Below are 26,291 nucleotides of genomic sequence, written 5' to 3'. Positions count from 1 at the left end.
GAACTTGCAGCAAGTAGACTGCAAGTAACACCAATGTCTCTCCCATGTAAAATATAGAAGACTAGCGCCGCCAGGTGTTTTGGCTGTTTTATGAACTTTGACTGAAATTCTATCAAATGGGGCCGGGCCGGGTAGGACAAGTCGCCTTCGAATGAAAATCCAGTTTCTTGAAATCTCTCTTTACATTACAAAAGAAATATTTATTGTTTCATAACGTTTAACTATCTAATCAACTACATTTAATACTCGGCAATCGTTTAAAAATCAACAAAGTTAAAATCATCGTAGAATAGGAAGTAATAATACATAATACGAAACGTAATCGTCGAAAACGCATGAACTAAGAGTGAGTTAGCACATGCTAATTGTTGCTTAAAGTATTCGAAGGTCTTTAGTGATGATTAATGGGAGTGCTGTGTGAACACATGAAATAGTGTCAAGTCTTAGGTTAAATTCTATTACAAGCTAAGGCACCGAATTGGTTGCAATCGCAATGGGCCACGTGGTGGGCCCCTTCATGACAATGTCCTCCAGCGCGTTCTTGATCTTGATGAAGCGCCGCTTGAACTCCAGGCCACAGCCCTTGGACAGCCGGAAGTCGACTAGGATTTTGCCATCCATCTCAATGATGTGCGCCTTGAAGACCAACCGCAGCTTATTCCGATCGATGGTGGACACCGTGACCACACCCTCCTCGCTGGCCTTGCATGTGTATCCGCCCAGCCGTTCGATGGTGCCCACCAGCCGCTTGATCGTGTCGTCCCAGCGTGTGGTCACAAAGAATCGCGTCATGCGCCGCACCAGACGCTGGAAGTAGTTCTGCGAGGCGCTCTGCGTCTGGTTCATTTGCGTGGCCAACAGTAGATCATCCAGCAGGGCCGGCTGCGAGAAGCAGTAGCTGAGGCGCGCCTCCTGGGCCACGGCCTGATTCTCCTGACCGCCAGTGGCCCGACCGCTGCGCAATCTCACATCAAAGTCATCGTCATTGCGCATCGTGGGCATCGGCTGGGAGCAGTAATTCCTCGATATGGAGTCATCCAAACCATTGCTCAAATGGGCACTGGACTGCAACCGTTGTCGCTTGGCCTTGGGCGAACAGATCTCCAAGGCAGCCGCCGAATCGACCAAGTCAAAGGAGCGATCTGTGCGTGGATAGGAGAAGATAAGAAAATTGTTTTAGTAAGAATATTCCAAGTTTGTATGACATTTTCTTGATGTCCATTAAACAAACATTATAAAAACGTAAGAAACTCATGCGAAAATAATGCAAAAACCATTTGGGTTTTGGTGATAAAGCTCTATGGAACTTTGAAACACACCATACAGCTAAAATCACCAAAGATCAAATAATGTGCAAACAAAACAGCAACTCATAAAGAAAACATGGCCAAAATAAGCAAAGGCTGCAAACAAAATGTAATTAAATGCGGTTTTTAAATGCAGAACGGATTGTATTACTTGGTGGAGGATTCCACAGAGCCAATGCTTTGGTAATCTAGCTTTATGAAGTAGTTTAAATCTATCATACAGCTAAAGCGCCAAAGCAGAAGCAGAGCGGAGCAGAGCTTGAGCACTGAATAAAACACTTTTTATCTGAAGACACCAAATAAAACACTTGTAAGAAACACTCTTAATCGTTAGTCACTGTCGTTTCGTTGCAGTTGCAGTTACATTTGCATCACCGCCAGTACAGGCACAGAGAGACTCTCAAGATGTCGAAAGCATTGAGAGTCACTAAGTACCTGAGCCGGCAAAGTGTGCTTGTACATAAATCACTCGATAAACACTTCAATGCACAAGTATCATAAATTGCCCCTTACCGTGCTCGGCAAACTGCATGTTGGACCACTTGTGATCGAGAATCTTCTCCAGGGTGAGGCGTGTGCCCGGACTGCTGGCCAGCACTTTGCGCAGCAAGGATATGGCCAGCGTGTCCAGTTTGCTCCATGGCGTCTGTGTTTGCCAGCGATCATTGTCCTTCCAGTTAATGAACTCTGGACAACCGGCCGATGGCTGATCCCATGGCAATTCTGTGCAAAAATTTAATTTATAGAAATTTCATTAGCATTTTGCAAATATTTGGACATGGGCAGAAAAAAAGAGGATAACCAAAAACGTGCGAAATGAAAAGCAATTTCATTTTAATATGTAAACGAGTAGAGTATTCGAAACGTGCTTTGACTGCATAGTGATTGGTTTGGTTTATTTTTTCTGGTTAAAACTGTATTATCATTCGATTTCGAGTTTCGTTTTCTGATTACTGTTGTTACTGTTGTTGGTTTGGTGGTGCGTTGTTAAGCAATTTAAGCTGGAGCTTTGGTATAAAAGCTTTAGATGATATACAATGTGCAAAAAACAATCTACAGCTAGAATACCAAAGAAACAGCAAAAATTAAAGGAGAACAAAAAGTGCATATGGAAGGCGGCAGACAGCGAATGGGAGAAAGACAGATAGAGAAGTGAAAACACAAACACAAAAACAAAAGTGTATCGTATGTATGATTCCCGTTAGATGAAAGCGAGACGAGACGAGGTGCATGGCTCGATGCGATGATGTGCTTAAGCGATGATGCGATGCCTGGCGAGGGGTGCGACAGAGAACAGAGAATGCAAGGCAGGCGTGGACGTGCGAGCGAGCCAGACAAATAAGCTTCAAATTTTGCAACTGTTTCCGTCACAATCTTTTCATTGTTATATTCGGTGCACAAAATGATAAAAATTAGGCAACAAAATTAAACGGTTCATTAAACGGTATTCTCCACACACACGAAACACGTAAAATGATGATGGTTTTATCACTTGTTTCCAACTGATTTCCACTTACCTCCTGCCAGCATGGTGACCAGTATGACGCCACATGACCAAATATCCGCAGGCTGTGCATGATATGGCTTCAGAAGCACCTCGGGGGCCACATACGGCAAAGTGCCGCAACGTTTGTCCAACAGTCGCTCCTTTCCCTTGCATCTGCATGGCGACAATTATGAGCAGCAACAGCAGCAGACCAGCGGGAGGGAGGCGCCAACAGCAAAAGCGGAGCGCCCGGAAGGGAGCATGTAAAAGAGTAGAGAAAATAGAGAACAGATTTAGCATAAGGGCAGAGACAGATCGATCTTTCGTGTGATTGTGTTTGTGTGTGTAAGCTTCTCCTTATCTACTCTAAATGCAGGCTGTCCACCAAAGTACTGACTAAACGAGAAAGCGTAAGCAACTACCCTGAAAGATTAAAGTAGTTTCTATATTTTTATACTGTTTCCAAAAATTCTCTTTCACTAATGAAACCACTAAGAAATTTAATTGCAAACCATCTGCCTTGGTATCTGTTTGAAAGTCATCTGCTTCGTTTGACCAGTGCTTACAAGACAACCCATTGAAAAGTGCATGGCAACAGAAAAAAAATGTCAAGCGTAGGCTAAAAGCAAAGCCAAAAGCAAAGCAGAACAAAGATATATAAGATAAGGCCGCCCACAAGCTAGAGTTGAAGTGTAAACTCAAGTGTGCCTTATGGTGCAGAAAATGATGATTTGACAAATCTTTAACTATAAATAATTATTTTTCGGCATTTTCCGCCCAATCTACAGCACAGTCTAGAGCAGAAGCCGAATTGCAATTAGCAAAATTGAATTTTCGCTTAGTCTCCCCCCGCAAGGCATCTCCTTGGGGGTTTTTCAATTAACAATTCTGTTTGTTGGTTCATTTTCGGCACAAAAACTTTTCTTTCCTGGTCGGTCAGTGGCAGCGCTAATGGATTTTCTATGCTTAGATATATGTCGTACACGCTCCCTCCAGGGGTTATTATTAATTTGCTCAATAGTTTTGTAACGCTGTAAATTAAGCATTTTGGAGTACTTTTGGTTGAGGTACTTCTGGGTGAAAATTACATATTCTGTCTGACAGAACAAAAACTAAACATTTCAGCATTTTTCACTATTTATGGTAAGAAAAAGATTGATTCTCCGGAACTAAATATTGCTTTTCAGCATTTTTTTTTTATGGTTAAGAAAAAGAACCATTTTCAGGAAATAAATCCCTTTCATCGCCTACCAAAATCCCTTGAAAATACTACATCTATCATCTATTATTATTTCAAGAACAAATAAGAGTCTATGGGGGTATGTTTGTGTTTGGTCAGAGTCAGATGTTTCCTTGGAAATGTAATTTCGTTGTACCTAATACCTAAACATGGTGGCCATGCCAAAGTCGGAGATCTTCACGTTGTCATGCTCGTCCAGCAGCAAATTCTCCGGCTTGAGATCACGATGGGCAATGCCACGCTGATGAAGATAGTTCAGTCCGGACAGAAGTTGTGTAAAATAGCGCTGGGCCTCATGCTGCGGCATTCCCACATCGGGTTCTGGAAAAGAAATAATTTTAAATAAATATACGATATAAAAACGAATACTCTGTATAAATGTGTTCAGTTTAAGAGGCGGTTAAATGGCCGAAGCAGCAAAAGAAGTCACGGAAATTGAATTAAAATTTGTGACACATTTAAACAAAATGCAATTTATGTTTCAACCACCTCGCACGTTCTCTCTTTGCGAGAGAGTATATCCTGTTCTCCTATCTATAACTACGTGTGTGTGTGTGTGTGTTTTCTTCCATAGGGACGCACAAAAACTGAAACTGAAAATGGAAAATATGTGCAGCAGAGCACAAAAACTCGGGTGCACCGGTCAGGGGTCAGGACAGTGCAGGTGGAAAAACAAATGTAATGCGAGCGTGAGCATCATCCTTCTGCCTGCCTGCCATGCTGTGCGTGTCTAAAGGATTTATGGGCTTAGCCACGGCCTGGCCTCGTCTAGTAGAACACACACAAAAAAACAACAATGACAACAGCAACAACGACAATGGGTCGTACAACAAAAATGCAATCAACAGTTTTATGAAATTTTAATCAAAGCCTCTGGACACAAACAATGCGCCACAAAATGTTGGTTTAGTTTCCACTTTTACCTGTTGAGATTTCTCCCGCTCCCTCTCTCTTTCTCACTTCTCGGTTTTTGCTACAAAGTCTCTCAAGGAAAGCCAAATAGTTCTCCCACTCGGAAGTGCAGCATTTTCGCCCCTACCAACTCAACTCTCAAACGACATAATCATAAAGACAGATACGACGAGAGATGGAGAAACCTCAAGAGAGAAAAGAGCCTTCAACTGAGAGAACTAAAAGCTAGACAGATTGTATTTCCTCCTGTCCCTCGTTTCACCTGATTGACTGTCAAAGACAGGTCGGTCCTTGAATATCCTGCTGCCATCCTGCTCTGTACGGATGAGTCTCTCCATCCTTCATATATCTATTGCCACATACATTTCCATCATTTTGTTGCTTATTGATTTTGCTTTTATGCTATTGACTCGACTTGACTCTCCCGCTCAAAGGCAAAGAGCAAAATTATGTTTAGACATTTTCAATGGACACAGACAGACGACTTGATGGAATTTTCCATATTGATTGAATTTTATAGTTTTCCCAATGAACAAAACGAAATCCCTGAAACCCTTTAAAATGCGAAAGAGAAGCTCTATAAAGGTGGGTGGCTTTTCTGTTGTGTTCTTTGTATTTGCAGCACAAAAAGTTGATGAAAAGTTTTGTGAAAACAGAAAATTCCCGGTAGTTTCAACAATTTTAATTGTCTGTCATTCATTCAAGTGTAGCTTTGATACGGAAAAGCAAGTGGTGAAAACATTGGAGAAAAACTTGATCAACAAGAGAGGAATTCGAGTGGCTGGATGGATGGATGATGTAGTGTTTTTCTGCTGCAAAAACGTTCAATTTCCTTTGGAAAATGGACCACCGTTTGGGCTACGCTTCGCTTCTTTGGTTTGCAAAAGTTTCAGTAATTAATCGAGATTAAGGGAAAACTCGTTTTGCAAACTCTGCTCCGTTAAAGTTTTTGGCCTTCAGGCGACGCTCTACATTTTAATGGAAATTGCAATCTATTGATTAAGGAAGGTTGTGGTCTGTCTCCTTAATTTGCTTAAATTCTTACAAAGTTCAGATGCAATTTTCCATGGAGATTTTGTCGTTTCGGTAACAAATTTCTTGGGAAATTCACAAAATATGAATTAAGTTATTTATTTTAATTGGAAGTGAGTTCTCTTTGGCTTCGTAATTTTACGACGAATTTTACCAGTTAAGTAATTCTATTTAATTTCCTCGAACCAAGTTCTCTTGAGTTTGAGGAGAGAAACTTGTGAACTATTTTTGGAACGATTTCAAAAACTGTTCAGTCCCAAAATAACTTAAACACATGCTTCCTAGTATTGATGGAAAAACGGAAAATTTAAATAAGTTTAAATGCAATTATCCTTCCACTTGTATGAATTCATTAGCTCTTGATTCCATCACTTTACACTAATGAAATAAAAATCTTGCTGCAATAAATTCAATTTTCTGCAGCATGAAACCAAGCTGGAAACTACTTGGAAAGTCGTGTCACAGATAAAGTCTCACAATCTCTACTTTTTTCCACTTTACATATTCGTAGACAAAAATGTAAAAATATAAATTTCTTGGTAATCATTTTCCTCCCACTTTTATAGAATTTTCGCCAGAAATGTTGAACATTTTGCTTATTTTTTTATAGTCTTCTTGTAGACGTTTCCACCTGCCTTTCTCGCTCTTGGGCTTCCCCTGCTGTCTATCCCTTTAGTTGGTTGGCTTCTTGTCACTCTCAATTTGTAATACCTGAAAAGTTTACGGGGGGGAGAAAAAGATAAAGTTATAACAGGTGTACACCCTCCCAGAAGAAACCATCATGGTGGCGGCGCTTTCCATCTATAAGCTGCTGGCACGGCATGGCATGGCATGGCATCCTATTCTCGTTGTTGTCAGCATTCCGTGTGGCGTGTGGCACACACACAGAGAGAGTGTGGCACATTGTTTGCCATTCATTTATCATGTGGCATGTTGGTTGTTTCCTGCCATCCTGCTGCTCCAATGATGCTGGCTGGAGCCATTTGCACAACTCTTTGCGGGTTAAAATTAAATGAAATACGAGTGCGAGCGAGTCTTCTTCTGTTTAAATGTAGAATATTGACTGACTTTAAGCTGGAGTGGCATTGCCGCCACTGGCATCAACAAAAACACATAATTTGCATACATTTCAAGTCGCAGAAAATGTGCCTCAGATGATGACGATGATGATGGGGCCACAGCCACAGCAGATGAAAGCAATAAAACTGTACGTCAGGAACATTTTAGCATAATTAATTGCATTTCATAAAGATAAAGAGAGAGAGAGAGAGGGGAGAGAAAAGAGGAAGGATACCGAGGCCATATCCTTTTGCTCCAATCACAGAGCCCACCGCCCCATTCATGATGGAAATTACTCGAAAATTTCATTTGTAATTGAAGCATAATTTATATATCATACTCCAGCAGCAGGGCATGACAGGGTAGAGCTGCTCTCTCGCGCTCTCTACCGTCCCACCAGAAAAGGACGTGCTGATTGAGTGAATGACCAAATCGGTTCAGAATCTACATATCCTACTGCCGCTTCTCCTTGCTGTCCCTTTTATCTCGGGCGGGTATAAGCTTAATGAATGCATTTCTGTGCAAACAGACACAATTAAACACACACACACATATGTACACACACACGCACGCAGGACATCACATCTGTCTCTGGGAGAGTGCAGTGCACGGCCTGTGCTGCGTGTGTGTGTGCCTCTCCATTATGTTGCATTTGCATATTGAACCTATTTATGGCAACCCATTCATCGCACTCCACTATCCTTTCATGACATGCCTGCCATGCCCTCCGTTTCTCCTCCTCCTTCTCAAAAAAGACTTTTTGTTGCCTGCCCAACAGGCGCTAGACCACATCAAATGAGACAAAACGAGCGAGAGAGTGATGAGAGTGTGACCAAATTGGAAGCTTGCGTTGAAAGGTCGTGAGTAACGGGGGAATATCAGATGATAAATTATTCTCAGATGCATGAAATTGATTATAATATCTCTAATGCAGACGCTTTAGCTCACATTTGATTGATTTTTGACAGAAAGATGACTAAGTTTGTAGGGGAATTTAATTGATTACTCGACGAAATTTAAGCCATTTGTGGTGAACGTGAGAGAAAGTTCTGGGGAACGACTCAGCTAACCAAGGCCTAAAAAAACAGACACGCAGCATATGTAAAGAGAGAACTAAGACCTGCGTCACGACGAACCCTGTAGTCTCAATAACTTCCTAGATTCTGATACATGCAAATAGATCAGCCCCCTACCAAAATGTATTATCTTACAAATTAAATTATTAACACAAAATACCACACACAAGTAACACATTTTAGCTCTATGCCACTCATGGTAGATGAACCCACGCTCTCATCTCTAGATATCATTAAAAATGGCTTAGCAGCGGGGGACTAAATGTGGCTGCCGCATTGATTATTGCACTAGCGCCCCCAATGCAACAGAACCGACACAACGTCCTCCCACCCACACCCATGCCCAACAGATACACAAACAGCAGCAGGAAGAGTATGATGGAAAGTACAATGATGATGATGGTGTGATTGGGAAACAGGAGAAGGAAAATGAGGTATGAGGTGGCAATCAATGCAAGGATGCCACTTCCATTAATAGCAAACCTCTCTGTCTCTCGCTCTCCCTCCTCTGCCGCTTATCAACCCAACGATACCGAGTTGTACTCGCTGACCTTTTGCCAAGTTGTTAATATTTATGAAAATGCCACGAACTTTGCACCTACTACTCCTCCCTGCCCATTTGCACTTCCTTTCCGTCTGTTTTTGGCAAATTGTCATTGCAAGTGGCAGCCAGGCAGGACGAACCCCGCGCTGTAATCAAGATCTGTATCTTGTCAATGTGATTTGTCGGTGGTCCCTAACCCAACTGGTTGTTTTGGAATGTGTGTGTTTCCATCCATGCCACATCCTTCAATCCTACTCCACCGTCTGTCTCATTCGTCTCTCTCTCTCTCTATATTTTTGTGTGTCTGTGTGGCATTTTTCTGGGTTCCACATATTGGCATATTTGCGTCTGGGGCCAACGTCTATATGGTTTTGGCATGTGTCTACTTTACGGAGTCGAGTGAGTACGAGTATTCTTCCATAACTCTGAGCTCCGTCTGTCTGTTGTCTGCTGTTTGTGTGGCTGGCACGGATTGTTGGGTTCTGTGGACAAATAAGGATTCATTCTAGGACACACATCATCCGAATGTATGGTAAACCCAATTCTAATGAGCAATCCGACAGAAGTCTCTTACTTTCAAGCCATAGTCTCGTTTTCTGTGCGGTCTCTTTGGCAACCGCTTTGAGGGATCATTTTATGTTATTGGATTCCTGTTGTTGCTGCTGTTGCTTTGGTTTGGCAAAGTTTTATGGGAAATTCGGACTTACAGCCAGTTGAGTGGCCAACAAACTTTAAGTAGCTTCTCTAACAGGCGTTTGTAATACACAAAAAATAAGTGTTTGACTGCAGTTTTGGCTTGTGGTTAGTGGGATTTCGCTTTGGTTTTGGAAACTATCCAAAGAAGATTGGCTTTGGCCATGAAATTTCAGTTTCAATCTAGCCATTCGAATTTTTATTTAGAATGGCATTTAAATGGCCTTTGAATGTCAAGTTGGAGGTGGTTCAAAGTTTATTTTCTAGTTTTATTACTCTTTTGAACAGAATCTGTTTTGATTCTTAGAAGGGTGTTAGAAAAGTGTAATGAAAATCTAGAATAATTTTTACTGCTGTAGTTTAAATTCAATATTAATCTACAACGTTAATTAGCTGTTTAAATGTTCACCTAAGCGAATAGACACATTAATTACGAATTAACAGAATTATACCAATCTTATACTATATTATACAAAACAGAAAGCTTTCGATCTATTTAGATAATGCGATTTCCAATATGATAATGCGATTCACAAACAGCTGTTTTGTTCTTTTCCACTGAATGGCCACTGAATGCCAGGGGAATGCAACACCCCACACCATTTGTTATTTGATAGTGCTAATTTTCACAGAAATCAGACTTTTGCTAACTGTCAGGGAACATATTTTAGAGACAACTCGTTGACAGTTTTCCAATAATTGTTGCTCTAAAAGTTGGACAACAAAATTTGGATTTTTAGAAGCTTGTATCTTTGTCGTTATTCATTCAATATGTTCTTGTGCAGTTCCCAATAATTGTCCACCTCCAAAACAATTTTCTATTTTTAAATTTCATTCTTTACTCACCAATTCGATCGAATAGCTCCCCGCCGGCGGCATATTCCAAGAAAATGTACTCCACACTGCCCTGCGAGCGCTTGCCAAAGAACCGTAGAATGTGTGTGTCCTGGAGCATCTTCTGGATGCATACCTCCTTCCGCACCGATGTGACGGCATCCGGATGCTTCTTCAGATCCACCATCTTCATGGCCACAGCTTCGCCCGTCTGCCGATTGATGAGCAGCTTCACTCTGCATTTTCACACACACACAGGGAGAAAGAGAAGGAGAGAAAGCACTGGGATTAGCCATGGCAATAACTTTGGGAAAACTGCATTGCTGCAGTTGCAACTCGGTTCGGTGTCGTCTGTGCATCGACTGGTCCGGTTTGGCAGTGCCGTGTTCCCCGTTTCGGTGGCGGGATGTCAGGATGCCGCCGCCATGGGACATGCGCAGTGCAGCGCCTGCCCGGCAGGGGGCACAGCAGCAGCATTCGTCGCCGTATACAGCGGGAATACGCCGGAAAAGTGCGTTTCAGTTACAGTTCGTTCGGGTTTTTTTTGCCACTTCTCTGTGGCAGAAGCATTTCCGGTTTATTGACTTCGACCCACACATATGTGTATGCACGAGCACGCACACGGAGAGGACACACAAGCACGCTCAGACCAAAAATGATGCCAAAAAATTGATGAAATTTTTCAGATGGTAACTTACTCGCCATAGGCGCCCTCGCCCAGGGTCTGCGCCAATGTCCAGCCCTCGACAAATTCCCGAGTGGCTCCGACACCCGCTCCTCCACCGGCGGCTGCTGCTGCTCCTGCCATAAAAGCCGCCATTTGTTTGCTAAGTCCCACCGTTAGGCTCCTCTCTCTGGGTCCACGCTTGGAGGCGGTCTAGGTCCTGTTTATTTTGCTGCGTGCCTTAATATCCTGTTGGCCGTATCCTGTGTGTAGTATTGATGCCTTGCCACCATGTGGTGTCGCTGTCGTCGTCGTCATCTGCCGCCTGCTAAAGCTTCTACGGCGACCTCGTGCATAGCTGTCAAAAAGGCAAAAACAAAGATGGCTATTAGTGGAAGAACACACAGAGTAGAAGGCGGAAAATAAAGGAAAAGGTAAGGGTAAAGTATATGACAGGGGGATAATGAGAGGGGAATGCCGCCAAGCGTCGAACTTTTCTAATTTGTATTGCGATGTGTTCCACACAATTCCACAACGTTCCGCTGCCGCGCGCTGTCATTCACATTTACGCTTTGTTTCACACGCATACATATACGCACGCACACCTATGCGATCGTCAAGGAGAGGGAGAGAGAGAAAGAGACAGAGAGTGCGGAAAAAGCACATGGGGATGCTGCTGCCTGCCTGCTGCTGTTGAAATTTTGTGGTGTACACAGCTCCAGCTACGTTTTCCTGCTCCTGCCTGCCGCCTTTAGTATTTCGTCCTTTGGCATGGTCATGGTTCGTTCGGCTCTCCATTCGGGCAGCCGGCCGACAGCCAGCGCAGGCGCTTTAAAGCTTTTGCGAATAAAAAAAGAGCGCGCAAGCTTCGCTTCGTCGGGCAATTTAAAGGAAAAAGGACAGGGGGAGAACTGAGGGAATCATGCTAGTGTGTGTGTGTGTTTGCATGCATAATAAGGAAGGACAGTGGAACATGACAAAGAACTAAACAAAGGAATATTCACCAGAAATTCCAAAAAACAAGTTCATGGATCTATAGAAACAAATATCATCCCTAGACAATTGAACCCCTTTAAATTCCTGAGTCGTGTTCTCTTTTTTATAGCAATTGAAATTACACTATGCTTTATCTTGTGGTATGCGAGTAAATGGAATTATGATCTGGTTCCTGCAGAATATTGTGAAATGGTATAGCACAGACAAATGGTATAGACAAAGAACCATGCGAAGGAAGTAAAAAAAGGTCATCGGACCTAGAAGCAACCCTTTTAATCAATTCACAATAATTTTACGTTAAATGCATATCCAAATGTTTTTCTGTTGTTTATCAAACATATTGCTCTCACTCCTTCCCACTGTGCCTGTTCTATTCGATGTAGTTGTATGCACATTTGCGTGGGTGTGTATCCATGAGTGGGTGGTACAGCAGAGCATCATCAACAGTCGCAGATTTTCGACTCCCTGTCGCAGTTCCTCTTTCACTTCATCCCCATCCCACTTCCTTTTCCCCTCTACAAGCCTTCATGGCAGCATATTGCGTATATTAAACTAACGCTGGAAAAAGCTCTCCACTCATCGTGCACCATCTCCACTGTCGGTCCAATCACCCTGCATCACCCTCTACCATGCAGCCACCAGTCCGCTCTCTCTGGCACCATCTCTGTCGGTTCCTTGCACTCTCTCTCTCTCCATCTCTCTGTCCAACCAGCCTCCTCTCTGGGTCCAGCGCTCTCTCTTCTGTCCATCAGCGCAAAATGACGTCGCCGCTATGCTTGACTAGCTTTAATTTGCTGCCATTGCTCCCTCTCCACCTCGCTTTGTTCATCACTCAACAAGCTTGCGCTTGACTAAGCTTGAGTGAATTTGAGAGCTGGAGAGGATGCAGACTGTGTTTTCCTTGAGAGAATTCTGTTAGTTGGAGTCTGTTCTGCCGCTGTTGCTACTTTTTTTATACCGGCTCTCTGCTGCTGCTTCTTTTGCCGGCAAAGCTTCTCCAGTCTCTGCCAGCTTTGATTTCTCTGCCGTTTTCTGCCTCTGCTAGCTACGACTGCGCTGCCACTGTTGCTTTTGGCTTGTTCAACAGGCCACAATTAACATTTCTTATATGTCTGTACATCTGTCCTATCTGTTCTACACTTTTCTTTGTACATTCAACAGAGTGGAATTTTTTCCTGCGTAAGCGTCTGTTTGCGTTTGCGTTTACTTGAATGTGTGTGTTTTTTTTTTCTCTTTTTGTATTTTATTTTTTCGTCAGTTTTTCTTGGGTCTATTTTTAGGTTTTATGCCGTAGGAAAAATCCATTTTTTGTGGATTGTCTTTCTGTAGTTCTTCCTATTCTTTTCTCAGTTATTACTTTCTTCTTTGCATGGTGAATAATTGAAAAGTTTTTTAAATCCAATTTCTGCATAAGAACTTGGTTTTAATATTCATGGAAATTGTAAAGGGGATTTATGGATTATGGATGTGATACATAGGGACTTCCAACAGGACTGCACCTATTCTATCCCATCCCAAAGGATTAGAATCTTTCTCACACTCCAAACAAAAAGTTTAGTTAATTTCCCAAAATGATGAAATATCTTTTTGTAAATTATTCAAACCCCAAAGCCTTTGTCATAGCATAGCAGCAGAAGGTGTGCAAACAGAGGGGGTGTCGTGCCAGATAACATGTGTTGCACCATTAAAGCTTCAATGAGAAAGCGGTGGGCAGGGGCAGCAAGCGGCAGCGGGGCGTGTCACACAGCACGTGTCGACAGCCTAAAGCCAAAACCTCAAAAGTGATGGAACGAAAAGAAGGGGTGGAAGAGTGTGGCGAAGATACCGGATGAGTAATGAAACTCCAATAAAAACTTTGACAAGTTTTTCACAAAAAAAACTTTCCACTGCGGCTGAAAAAAAGCAAAAAAACTTCCGACAGAGAGATATCAAAGTTGGGAAAGTATGTTATGGCGACCAATTCATTCCTTCATTCATGCAGATGGTGTATGGGGAAAAACAGGACAAGATACAACCCCAAAAACTAGTTTCTAGAGAATTCCTTCGATAAAGTTTAGACAGAAGAAACAGTTTAAGAATTCGGTAAAGAAGTTCCTAAGCAAAGTTTTACTTTCAAATGGAGAGTTATCTTTCACATACTCTATAAAGATTGGGAGCATCTGTCTTGTTATTCATTAAGCCTTAAAAGAACTGCATTCCTGTCATTCTTTACAGCAGCAGAATTCGCTTGTGTGTCCACTATTTTAATCCACAAATCATCTTTTTATAGAAAATATCAATCGAATAGAAAGCCGCATTAAAACCACACTTGATACTCGTATTTGAACCCAAATCATTAAGAAATTGTCACCTGTCACAGGCCTCTCATAATAAATGATTTAAAATTTTTTATGATGCGGTGGAAAACCCATAAATTTGTCCTGCGTTTCCACTCTTATCAAAACAATATAAATGACTCATAGGCCGGGAGGGGCGCCCATGACAAACAAAAGTAAATTGTAGGACATTTTTTGTCTCCTTTTTTGTTTGTTTGGCCCATCAGATAAATGCATCTTGATTACATTTTGTGTAATGAAATCTAAGGATATTTTGCTATGACTAAACAATTTTACAGAAGCACGAAATTGGATGAAAATGAGGATAATATTCTCCTGTAGCCAAAAGCCAACCGGCAGGAGTCTCCACAAAGGAACCAAAGCGAAAATCCTAAACAAACAGAACAAGAGAGCTTTAGAGTAAAAATCAAATAAAATTAAAGAGTCAAACGAAGCGCACAAGAGAAGGAGGAGGGATGTTGAAGCGTGTCTTTGTTGCCACACCAGCAAACACACACACAGATATACACCAACACACTGGACAGAGTAGAATCATTTTCATGGATTAGTGGAAAGGCAAAAAGCGAGTCAAGAGGAGAGACCAAAGCAGGCCACAGAGGACAGGAGTCACTAGCCCTGGACACAAGTGGGTCTGGGGGGAGAGTTGGAGTACTGGAGACAGACAAAACTAGTCGCTGGCTGGATGAGTGGGCAGAGGGAGTGCCAGGCAAAGCCAGCCCCAACAAGCGGCTACAAAATTAATGATACTGTGGCAAGTCGAAATCCAGTCTAGCGAGAGTCCAGTCCAAGTCCAGGCCATGGTCAAAACCATCTGGGTTGGCTTATTGGCTAATGCCGAACAAAAAAAAAAAAAGAAAAAACCCTGTAATGATGATGGTTGATGGTTAGCCAAGCCATTAGCCCCGCAGGAGCCAAGAGCGGTTTCAGATTTCCTTCAGGCTCAAAGGGCGGAGGGAAAAATGGAGAGGTTTGCACTAAGGAAATTTATGAATATTTGTTATGGCTTGACAGAGTCCGAAATACAGAGAAAACGAATGAGATCACACAAAACTTATGGTAATAGCTGCTGGAGAAAGCAGTCCCATTCCATTGGAAAGAACGAGGAATCCAAGAAAAATGAAACTGATTTATATGATTGGGATCTAAATGATCTAAATGTATGCGACATTATTAGAATAGTTTACAATTCAATTTAAACAATTGCTTGAAAATATGCTTACAGAATGCATTTTTCTGGACGGAATTTGTTTAGGTTTCAAATTGAGCTACAAGCTGTAGAACTCTAAGGGGGAATAGACGATGCTGATGCTCTACAAAAAGTTGCATATGAATTTCAGCGGTATATGAGAGTTTTAAAATCAATTGATAATTCTTTAGACGGTGCAATGTTTAAATGGTTTGATGTCAATATTCTTTCGAAGAGCACAAGCAGATCAAAATGTTTTGAACATAAATTACTACAAACACTTTAATGAAAGTAACCTTCAACAGATTTAAAACTCACGCTAAAATCAATCTACCAGCCAAGCACTATTTATAGCAAGCTCTTCAACAATTATCACCCTTCCAAACACCTTCCTATTCCAAGGTTTCCACTGTATTTAAACTGCTTCTAATGATTTATGCCTCGTTTTTGCCAGAGGAAGGATCCTATAGTTTGCTGATCAGTTGGCAGATGGTATGCAGATATCCCAGCAGCAGACGGATTTTGCAGTGGAGAAGTCAGTCTTTGCGACTCGTTACAGCACCACCTCCTTCTCCTCCTCCTCCTGCTCTGGGTAGCAGGGGACAGGCACATAGCAACAGCGCGAGTTGCAGAAAAACTTCAGGACAGAGTCGTCGCTGAGGTGTGTGTATGTGTAGTGTACGAGTGTGTATGTGTGTAGTGTCGGTCTGCACGGCGGCCGATAAGGCTAAGCAAATACGAGTTTTGTAAAGTATTTCAATTTGAACATTCGCTTTTTTTTGTGCGCCCTGTACATGAAGAAGGAAGGCTTTGCAGCGGCTGGCTGCTGCGAACAGGAAAGCAAGAAATGAAAAAAGATATTGCATGGCTATAAAAAAAGAAGAAAAAAGAGACACAGGCATCGGAAGGATGGACCGACCGACGTACGGACGGACAGGCATAACAGGCTGGCAGACGGACAGACAAGTGGCAAGACCAGCGTTGCAAGTTTTTTTTTCTTCAATTTTTTTGCTTTCTGGTAACCTCGAGAGTTTTTCCTTTTTATTTTGCGGGCGTTGCAAAAAGATAGAGAAGGCAGGGGGGAACACAATAGAAAAAATGCCGCATATGCAGTGTTGTTTGTAAATTGCACGCCCGAGTAAAAGTTTATTTAATTAATATGATAAACGAGTGATTACCGTTGTGTCTGCCGGTGGAGTGGGCAGAGAGACTGGGAGTCATCAATGGAATCGAGTTCTTCTTCTCTATTTTCAGTGCGAACACGCGTTTGCGGTTCCTTTTGAGGTTATTTATTCATCACATTCTGGCGGTTCCATCTTTATCCCTTTTTCGCCTTACACTGCGTTCTTTTCTTCTTGATCCGCTTTATTTTTCTCCACCTCGTGTCTTTGTGCCGTTTCCTTCTGAATTCTTCTTCTCCGTGTGTCTCCATTCTCGCTAGAAGCTTTCCTTTCAACCATCTCACATCAGGCAAAAAAGGCAACAACTACCCCCAGGGGGTTATAAGAAAAGGCGCTCCGAATCGACACCGCAACGAACCGAATTGAACCGTGTTTTGTCGAAAAAGTCACCACTGAAAAATGTCTCAGCCCGCGTCTTCGTAGCAGCTTAGGAAACACACACATGCACACGCGCGCAGAGACACTGACACAGACGGTATCCATTCGGCATCCTGTGAGCCGCGTTGTGTCTGTATCTACACCGAATTCGCCACCTCTTGGCCGGGACATCCTCCTCGTGGTCCGTTGTCTGTTTTCGCCACTCCATTTTGATTCGGCTTTTCGGGAAATTCGATTGAAAAACGTTTACTACAATAGTACAACTACTACCATACGGCACTACTATGACAGCGAGTAAAGCTATTTTCGGCTATTTTATTTTTTAGCTTTTGCAAGTCCTGCTGAAGGCCGTTCGTCCTGTTTCACCGTTGAATTTGAATTGGACTTTTTGAGTGTGATTGCGTTTGGCATGGGCAAAAAACTCATACCAAACGCAGTACACTCAAGAGCGAAGGAACTCAGTTTTGCGTCCGGTGTAGAGCCGGCGTCACAAAAGCTAGAGAGCACCGAACAGAGAGAGAGAGAGAGAAGGCAGAACTGGAGCTTGTACTTGCGCGCGCCAAAACGGTGGATGGATGGATGAGTGAGAAAGGAAAGCAACAGCCACATCTGTACATATGTACACTCGTTTCCTTGATGGTGGTGGTGGATCCTCTCTCTGCAGCCTCTCTCGCCAAAATCTTTCAAGTTTAACTTGCTCTCAACGTTAAGAAAGCCGGCTGCCGGCGAGGGCTGTTGCTCCTTTTTCTTTGCTTTTTCCTCTGCATCTTCTTCGTCTTTTATGTGACTCAACTCCCTTTCCCGCCTCTGCGCCTACCTAACAGCCTTTACCTTTCGGATGCCTTGCTAACGTGGACTCAGTTTCACCCCAACAATTCGTGTGCGTAGAAATGGAGTGAACCCTTCAAGAAGTTTGCAAAACTGGAAACTGTTAAAAGTAATTGGATTAATCAGAGATAACTTAAAAACGATTGAACAGATTTTCAGTCAAAACAAAAGCGAAGCAAAGTCGGCGCGCGCAATTGGTCCACTCTAAAGAGGGAAGCGAGGCAGCCACATTCTCCATACATACACTCAGAAAAATATTTAATCATACACGTTCACGTTAAAATCAAGCAACACTGAAAGTCGTCAAGGTCCGTAGGAAAAGTACCAACCTATAAACTATTGTGTATTTTAACCTATTTTAATCTGGCTTGCGAGTTTGTTTTGCAGTAACTGTGTTTTCTCCTTTATATTTCCCTATCGCTTCTCGACTCTTCTATTCCCGTTCCAAAAAAGACTCAAGTCTCGTTAACATACGCCTCTCTGCCCACTCTTTTTCTGTTATTCCATCTCCTTTTTTCTGACTGAACTCACTATTGCCTTAATATGTATTATGTGTTGTCTGCGTAACAGCAACAACATGATGTTAATGCAAAAAACGCAACCACAGCAGCAGCAGAGCGACAGCAGCATCCAGCAGCTACAACAACTTTTGGCTTGACAAGAAAGAGAATAAGAAAAATAATAAAATAAAGAAGGAAAAAAGAGACAATAGACGCACGCGGCTGCTGGGGAAACTGAACTTTCGGTGCGAGGGCTTTGCATGTGCAAATGTATTGGTGTGTGTGTCGCTCACACTTCCAGGCGAGAACGAGAAGCTGAGGACAAAACAAGATGAGAGAGAAGAGGGTGACTTTAGCTCAGTTCGAGGTCGCATATTTTCTCAAGTTTCTGAAGCTTGTACAAAAGGAAATGACTTGCATCACCCTATGTTAACACACCATGCCCGCTTCTGAAATACTGACACACACACACACAGCCAGGCGCTTTGGGTAAATTTTCTCTGGCGACACTCTGCGACAGATTATTAGGCTTAATTGATTGGCTCAGCGAATTAATAACAGTTCTATTCACAGAAACAATACCATTAGGAAGGGGGTGTGGCAGAGAATTGATTAGGGAATTATTTTGCTTATTTCTCAGAAATTTGATAAATGGGATAAATAAATACAGTGAAAGATTTGTAAATGAAACCTTCAGCTGGGAATGGAGTTTTGCTATTTTTGTATGTTTGTATGTATAAAATATTAGATTCCACACATTCGTGTATGCATGTATTAACAAACCATTTAATAAGGATGATCATTATTAATTATATTTTATTTATGAACTCCACTCGAATTTTACAACTTTCAACTCCCACTGTTGGCAAATGGGGATCACATTAGGGATGAGAGATGCATCTTCCGTTAAACCCATGGTGGGATTATACACGGTGGTCTCGCCGGATGTATGTATAGTTGCATCATGGTTATGCATGGTGTTCACAATGGATAGGGCCATGCCGAGTCATAATCTAAAACGTTTTCATAACACACTATTATCTTATCTAAGTCCCTTTCATTTCACTGCATTTTTCTAGAATATTTTCTGCCTATTTTTAGAGTTAAATTTAGAAAGTTCAAAAAAAATATAAAATGTTTAGCTATAATAGATAATATTCTATTCGAATATCTGGATATGTGCAATGCACTCCAGTTTTGTGTGTAAAATGCACACAAAATGCACTAAAATTTTCATTTCAGTTCTTTATCTGGGAATCCCATGGAAAGATGTTAACGCTGCCTCAGACGCCGATGTGGTAACTGTCCCACGTTCTCCCTTCTTGGGTAATCCTCTTCGATTTATTTCCCATGTTCTTTGGTATGGATCCAGTTTCTGTTTCCTTCTTTGACCCTGATGCTGTTGCCCTCGTTGACCCTGTTGCTACGACCTTGCGTGATCCAGTTCCTGTTGGCTTCTTTGGTCCTGTTGCTGGGATCTGTTCCGGTTCTAGTGTCATCTCCTCCAGTAGTTCGTATGGTACATCGGGATCATCTTGACTGTCTAACGTTGTTTCCACCTCCGATGCGGCGGATTCGTACAAGCTGTCCAAAGAGATGTCGTTGGCAGTGTGGAACGATCCAGAATCGTTGAAGCTTGTCGAGGGACTGCTTGTGGGGGTTTCCTTTGCCAGACGTGTCTTGCGAGGCCGAAAGTATTCGGGATCTGTTATCAAGGGCAACTTCCGATGGCCGTTGCGAAGCACATGAATCGGACCCTTGGGCAAGCCCTCTTCCTTTGGCGGTAGCGGGGCCATCGATTCAACACCCATGGACATCAGGCCATAGTGGCGCATCATTGCAACGGCCTCCCGCTCAACGGTGCTTGTATCGTTCCAGTCGGCCATGGTGGCGTGCTCACCCAGCGGCTTGGTGCCGGCGATCTGTTGTATGCGCTCCATCATGGCCAGGCTGTCGCGAATCTCCTTGGTCTTGGAGCTGGCCGGCCCGTGCAGCATATCAATCTCGGCGTTGCGCTTGTCGCGAGCCGCCAAGTACTTGTATGTGCATGGGGGACGAGGGGTGTACTCCGCCTCGCGTTTTATCTCATAGGCCATCTGGCCCAGCACAAAATTGCAGCCCGGCTGCGAATCTACGAGATCATTCTCAAAGCGTGTCGACGGCATCCAAGCCATTTTAGATCCAAACTAACGGAGCAAATTTCAGATTTACAGTTAAGCGCGAGTCAGCATAAATTTCGTTCCACTTACTCGGTTACTATCTCGCGAAACTGGCACTAATGTAGTACGCAAAACGTTGACTTTAAAAACAAGTCTTACAGCTAGCTGATAGCTTAAAATATAAGTGTATTTAAACAAAAAACTACGATTTGCGCGTGAACTTAAGGCGTCTGCAAAAGAGTTGCCACATGTCGCGGAAAGGGAGCACGCGTTTGGGCAAATATTGCGCATTGGACCACCATGCTGTGGGGAATTGTTCTCTCACCGGTGTGGTAGATTATTTTGCGCCAAAAAGTCAAACAAAAAGAAAATGTGTAAAAACGCACAAAACCCGTGCCAGACACGGTTTCCACAAAAGGGGATACGTCTGCTTGGCAGTGGGGGCACTCGTCACTTAATATGAATGTCGTATGGATTTTTAATGTTTATTTAAGCAAACTTACCAGAGGCGTCTCTTTTTCGCACACCTTCCGGCTGCCTTCTGTACGGCTGCCTACGTATACACAAATTGCGCTGGCTCGCGCACAAACGCACGGGTAACAAATGGAGTTTTCCCACTCCACACTCACTTCAATTTGGACGTGCACATGCTTTCATTTACGAGTTTAGTTAAATAAATTTGCGAAAATGCTGTCTTTATGCGGTGTTGGGTTCAGTGTGACCGTGGATTTATTGATCAAATATACCATCGGACCTCTAAGATATACCGAAAAACCAAGATACTTTTAAAAATATACCGCAACTAAACCGAATCAAAGAAAGTTGTCCACTATTTTGATATTCTGATTAATTTTACTAGCTATTTAGAATTCTCAGCGCTAAAACTTTAGTTTTATCCGAATGCTGAATCAAATCTCCATAAGATTGGCTAGTTTTCAAGAGTTCCTTTTATTGAATTGGATGGAGCCCCTCCAAGAAAATACCATAGATCGTGCATTAATGAACGAATTTAGCCAACCTAGCCCCCTCTATTTAAACAGGTGAACAAATCGAATTAAATCGTGGGAAATAACGCATGATTATAATTCCATCTTCTTCTCTCCTTCCTCTTTGCTTACGTATCTTTCACCTGGATGGTGCCAAAATTCTTGAATTTTCAATATTCAACTTCCTGATTAACAATGGGTTAATCTTTCTCTGGCCGTGATCGGAAATTACATTCCCAAATGTTGATATTCGGTTTAATATTATGAGCTAGCTAGAAAACTGAGGACTGTACATATAGTTGTATCAGATTAATGCAGCAATTGTCTACAAGTCTAGCGCTCTTTAAGCACTTTTTTTATTTAATTGCCAATTGATTCAATTAACCGCTCTGCAGGTGCCTGAAGGATTTTTCGATTTTTGAATAATGTAAAATTAAACTTGGTGATCCCCTTTATACATATATATACGTCCAAAAAAGCATTACTTTGTTTCCATTTTCATACAATCCAATACAATACACTTTTATTTTTCGTTGCTTCTTCTCTGAAAAATTTTGAAATCAAAGGGAAAAACTTGCATCACTTTCGCTTTTCATTAATAAGCTTACAATTTATGCTTAGGAATACATCTAACTATGTATGTATATGTGTTTGCCTACGTGCCCAGCTTCGAGTACATATCTTTAATAATCTGCATTCTCGTCATCCGCGTGGCGCAGAGCCACGAGTCTTTGATCTGAAAGACATCGAATCGCTTGCGGTCCTCTTTGAATGGCTTGTAGTAAAGGCCGTAGATGATGCGCAGGATGCGCTGGATGTTCTCCTTGCTGGTGCCGCTGTGCGCGCGGTAGGATGTGTTTTTATGCATATTCGTGTACTCGCCGTCGTCCCACCAATATGGAAAATCATCATTGGCCTCCTCTATGACCGGCTCCAAGGTGAGGGTTATGGGATGGTCCGTGGAATTGGTTGCTTCACTGGCAGTCTTCAAATTGGAGATAGAGAAAGGTAGAGATGTGCTTGAGGATTGCATTGGATTGCTGGTAAAATCACTTACTTGTGGCACACTCCAGCGCCAGGACAGTACCGGTTCTGGTTCTTTGGGTGGTGTAGTTGCTGGTGGCTGGTACTGTGGAGGTGGCGGCACCTCCATCGTCATCTCTGTGGGCACTCCTATCGTCACTTCTGTTGTTACCTCTGGCGGCACCTCGGCCGTCACCAGATCCACATATTCCATGGCCTCTTCCGCTGCCTGGGCATCGTGTTCGGCCATCGACAGAGCCAGCTCATCGTCCAGAGCCTCCATTTGCATATTGTCAGCAATGACCTCAACATGCTCCTCGATTACGACCTGCTCTTGTTCCGCAATTACTTCCTCCTCCTGCTTCGCAATTACGACCTGTTCCTGTTCCTCGATTACGGCCTGTTCCGGCTCCGCAATTGCTTCCTCCTCCTGCTCAGCAATAAATTCCTGTTCCTGCTCCTCATAGTCCTGCTGCAGCGCTTCATCCGCTCGCTGATCAATGGCCTCGTACCAGTGCAATTCGCCATTGAAATCGACAGCCTAGAAGATACAAGAAATTGTCAAATTGCATTCTAGAGATATAAATGTGGACAGGACTCACAATCATTTGCTTCTGGCTCATTACGTTGTCCTGCATTCGCGACAGTGCTTCCTCCGCCTCGGGGCATTCCTCAACTATCATATCATCATTTTCCAATTCCTCAAATAGCTCATCGTACAGTCGTTCCTTCGGTTTCGGTTTTGGTTTTGGTTTCTTAGTCGTTATCTTCACTTTCGCTCTCACAAACGGCTCCTCATCCTCCAGCTGGTATTCCTCCGGCTCAGACTCCCCCTCATCTCTGGGTTCTGCATCACTCAAGCCACTATAATGCACATCCCGCCGCGGCCTCAGCGTTGACTTTCTATTCGGTGCAGTTTTGATCTTTATCGTCTCCGACGGCCGCTTCAGCTCATGTTTTGGATACAAGACAACTTTTCTACTCAAGACACGATGCTGATCGTCCATATGCCGTCGCAGATTTGGCTCCCTGTTCGAGCTGTAATTGCACAGCGAACACGTATGGATGGTCACAAACGGTTTTATCTCCGGCTCGGGCTCCGGCTCCTGCTTCGCCTCCAGTTCTGCGTATTCTTCATGTGAGGACTCTTTGTCACTCATGTTATTGTGCACCGCATAAACATGCCGCTCCAGAAGCGCCTTCTTCTTGAAACTCTGCTTGCACAACGAGCATTTATGGCCGTCAATCGGCTTGGACGTTTGCCGCTTTTCCAATTGCCCCTTTTCCCGTACCTCCCGTTTCACCTTCTGCAGCACTTGCTGTTGCACCTTCTGCAGCACGTCCGGCTTCGAGTCTTCTTCATTTGAAGCCTTCTTGGCTTTCGCGCCTTTGTGCTCTTGCTCCAGATGGCGGGCAAGATTATCCTTCCTTTTGGAGCTGAAGCTGCACATTGCGCATGAGTATCTGAATCGCGGCACATTCGGCTCAAACGGTACCACCGCCGGCTCTTCTTCCAGCTCCAGCTCCAGTTCCAGCTCTGCATCTGTGTTGTTTTCTCCACTCAGGCCACTGTGCCGCAGGTCCACGTGCCGCCGCAGATTACCCTTCCTCTCCGAACTGTAGGTGCACAGCGCGCACTTAAACGACTTGTCGCCTCTCGCTGGATTGGTGTGCACCTGGAGGTGGCGCTTCATGTCATACGGACGATTCGTTGAGTAGGTGCATCCCGTCACGTCGCAGACGATGGATGCTGGCTTATCAGACTTGTACTCCGGCGCCTCGCAGCCTGGATGTCGGTTCTGGTGGTGCCGCTTGATGTTGGATGCCTTGTCCGAGCTGTACCAGCACAGATGGCACTTGAATGCCCTCGACTCGAAATCAATTTTCGCGTGGCTCGCCTCATGACGCCACCTGTTGTAGGCACGATCGGTCTCATAGTTGCAGTTGTCAAAGCAGCACTTTAGTTTACCGTTTGCAGTGTCCTCAGGACGCAAACTTGTATTATTTTCCATTTAGGAGGCAAAACAAAAATTTATTGTGCATTTTCTAGGAATTGGATTTAGTGTGACCGAAGTATAATCGACCAAATATTCCGACGGACCCTCGGACATATAACAAAATATACGTTCTCATTTAAAATATATACGTAAATATACCGTCGTCTTAAATCATATTCCTCAATTTTGATGTTCTATTTGATATAACTAGCTTGCAAAGAGTTTTAACACCTAAACAATAATTTAATCCGATTGAAGAATCAATTTGGCTTATTATAAATACTCCTATTTATTGGATTGTATATCTTATGACCTTATATTTTACAAATTCGTATTTATTGACTTCAGTATGTAAGTGTATGTAAATAATTAAAAGAGACACCATATATGTTAACTGATAACATTGATAATTATTTAAAAATAGCGCGCGCAACAAAAGAGGTGGAGAATTATATTGTTTCCCTGAAATGGAAAAGGAACATAAGTAAATATTATAATGTGGGTGGTGGTTTGGGGCAGTTCTTCGATTCTTGCAACATAATTGGGGCTAGACTCCGGTTTACACATTGGAATTACTCCCTTATTTTGCTAAGAAACACCGGGTAATGATGAAAAAATCATCATTATCGTCTGACTAATCACCGATTTCTTTGATTTTAATTATTTTCTTTTATTTCTACATACCATATTCAAATATCGTGATGGAAATTCTCCTGGGAAGTTTTGTCCTGCGCCTAAAGGGTCAGGGAAATCCTCTCCTGTGTCTAAACGGTCAGAGAAATCCTCTCTTGCCAGACGCTCTCGCATGCACTATTAGGGATCCTTTCAACAGGTGCGAAAAATGTGGGGGCTTGGAAAAGTTCGTCCTTTTTTACGTTGTTGCCATACCTTGCGAGAAAGAGGATTAAGGTCAGCAGTCCTCTCTTCTCCATCCTCATTTTAGCGTCTCAACATGAGCACAGAAATCCCACAGAAATATACCAAAAAAATATACGTGCACACTTACATATACCGTAATCTTAAATCATATTCCTCGATTTTAATATTCTGTTAAAGAGTGCCATCTGATTAGGACTCTCAGCTTTAAATCTGTAATTTTACTCGAATCATCATTCAATTCTCCACAAGATCGGCTTGTCCTCCAAGACTTCCCTTTATTGGAATGTTTTCAAATTAAGTTTCAACTAAACTGGATTGCTGATATTGTATCGATGAGTCCATATCGGTGAATCGATAGTATGGGTGCGATATATTTTGGCTTCGATTTTAAATATACTGTAGCCCTGTATGTTATCGATAGTTTTCTAAAGGCAGTGCTGACAAGCGAGCAGGACAACCGCACTGTGTTGGTAAGCGTATAGAAGACTTGGGCGGTTATTTCAAAAAAATGTTTCAAAACAGTGCATTTGATAGTAAAAAATAAGTTAAAGATAAAGATATGCTGGAATTCCTAACTAAAAAGTACTAAATTCACTTTATTATTATTATTTGCTGCATGCAATGATCCCAAGCCACCCCCCGCCCTTTTGTGGGATGACCTGGTGACACAAAGTTCATTATCCTTGCCACCGTTTACTACAGCACACATGCGCTTTGCGCCGCATGCAGCCGGCTTTCCGTTTTCATTGAGTTTTCATTAATGGAAATGACCCTCCCCTCGCTCCCTGCTCTTCACCCGGCGCTTCGTGGCGATGCTTCGTCTTCGCTGCAATGTTCGTGGCCGTAGTCCTTGCAGTTTCGAGCCATTCCGTGCTTTCCGTTCTGTTTTTGGGGCCAGTTGCTAGTCGACAGCTGGCCAAGGCACATGGAAAACATAGCGAGAGGAAAACGCGCCAACTACAAACAGAAATAAATAAAAGAAAACCAACGACGGG

General features: G+C 42.9%; 3 protein-coding genes across 6 annotated transcripts; all 3 read right to left on the bottom strand.

Moving 5' to 3' along the window:
• Positions 1 to 167: 167 nt before the first annotated feature.
• Positions 168 to 21,130, bottom strand: LOC117900415 (serine/threonine-protein kinase grp). 2 transcript variants are annotated; one of them, XM_034810774.1, is made up of 7 exons: positions 20,915 to 21,130; positions 10,882 to 11,205; positions 10,196 to 10,419; positions 4,177 to 4,354; positions 2,825 to 2,967; positions 1,821 to 2,030; positions 168 to 1,142 (listed from the first exon to the last, which is right to left on the bottom strand). In XM_034810774.1, exons 2-7 carry the CDS (start codon positions 11,001 to 11,003, stop codon positions 466 to 468), a joined length of 1,554 nt encoding a protein of 517 aa, XP_034666665.1. In that variant the 5' UTR covers positions 11,004 to 11,205; positions 20,915 to 21,130; the 3' UTR covers positions 168 to 465. The 2 variants fall into 2 exon arrangements, with proteins under 2 accessions (XP_034666665.1, XP_034666666.1); XM_034810775.1 differs by lacking the exon at positions 20,915 to 21,130 and adding an exon at positions 16,544 to 16,718.
• On the bottom strand, positions 19,049 to 20,667 carry LOC117900416. 3 transcript variants are annotated; one of them, XM_034810778.1, is made up of 3 exons: positions 20,547 to 20,656; positions 20,498 to 20,508; positions 19,049 to 20,438 (listed from the first exon to the last, which is right to left on the bottom strand). In XM_034810778.1, the coding sequence occupies exon 3, from the start codon at positions 20,424 to 20,426 to the stop codon at positions 19,536 to 19,538; it is 891 nt and encodes a 296-aa protein (XP_034666669.1). In that variant the 5' UTR covers positions 20,427 to 20,438; positions 20,498 to 20,508; positions 20,547 to 20,656; the 3' UTR covers positions 19,049 to 19,535. The 3 variants fall into 3 exon arrangements, with proteins under 3 accessions (XP_034666669.1, XP_034666668.1, XP_034666667.1); XM_034810777.1 differs by having other exon boundaries at positions 20,498 to 20,667; XM_034810776.1 differs by having other exon boundaries at positions 20,502 to 20,660.
• An 800-nt stretch (positions 21,131 to 21,930) lies between the features above and the next one.
• On the bottom strand, positions 21,931 to 24,490 carry LOC117901579 (RE1-silencing transcription factor). Its single transcript, XM_034812380.1, has 3 exons — positions 23,023 to 24,490; positions 22,455 to 22,961; positions 21,931 to 22,382 (listed from the first exon to the last, which is right to left on the bottom strand). Exons 1-3 carry the CDS (start codon positions 24,430 to 24,432, stop codon positions 22,053 to 22,055), a joined length of 2,247 nt encoding a protein of 748 aa, XP_034668271.1. The 5' UTR covers positions 24,433 to 24,490; the 3' UTR covers positions 21,931 to 22,052.
• Positions 24,491 to 26,291: the final 1,801 nt, after the last annotated feature.

This window comes from Drosophila subobscura, chromosome U (assembly GCF_008121235.1).
Source record: "Drosophila subobscura isolate 14011-0131.10 chromosome U, UCBerk_Dsub_1.0, whole genome shotgun sequence".
NCBI classification, from domain to species: Eukaryota; Metazoa; Arthropoda; class Insecta; order Diptera; family Drosophilidae; genus Drosophila; species Drosophila subobscura.
This window is presented reverse-complemented; position numbering and strand designations above follow the sequence as displayed.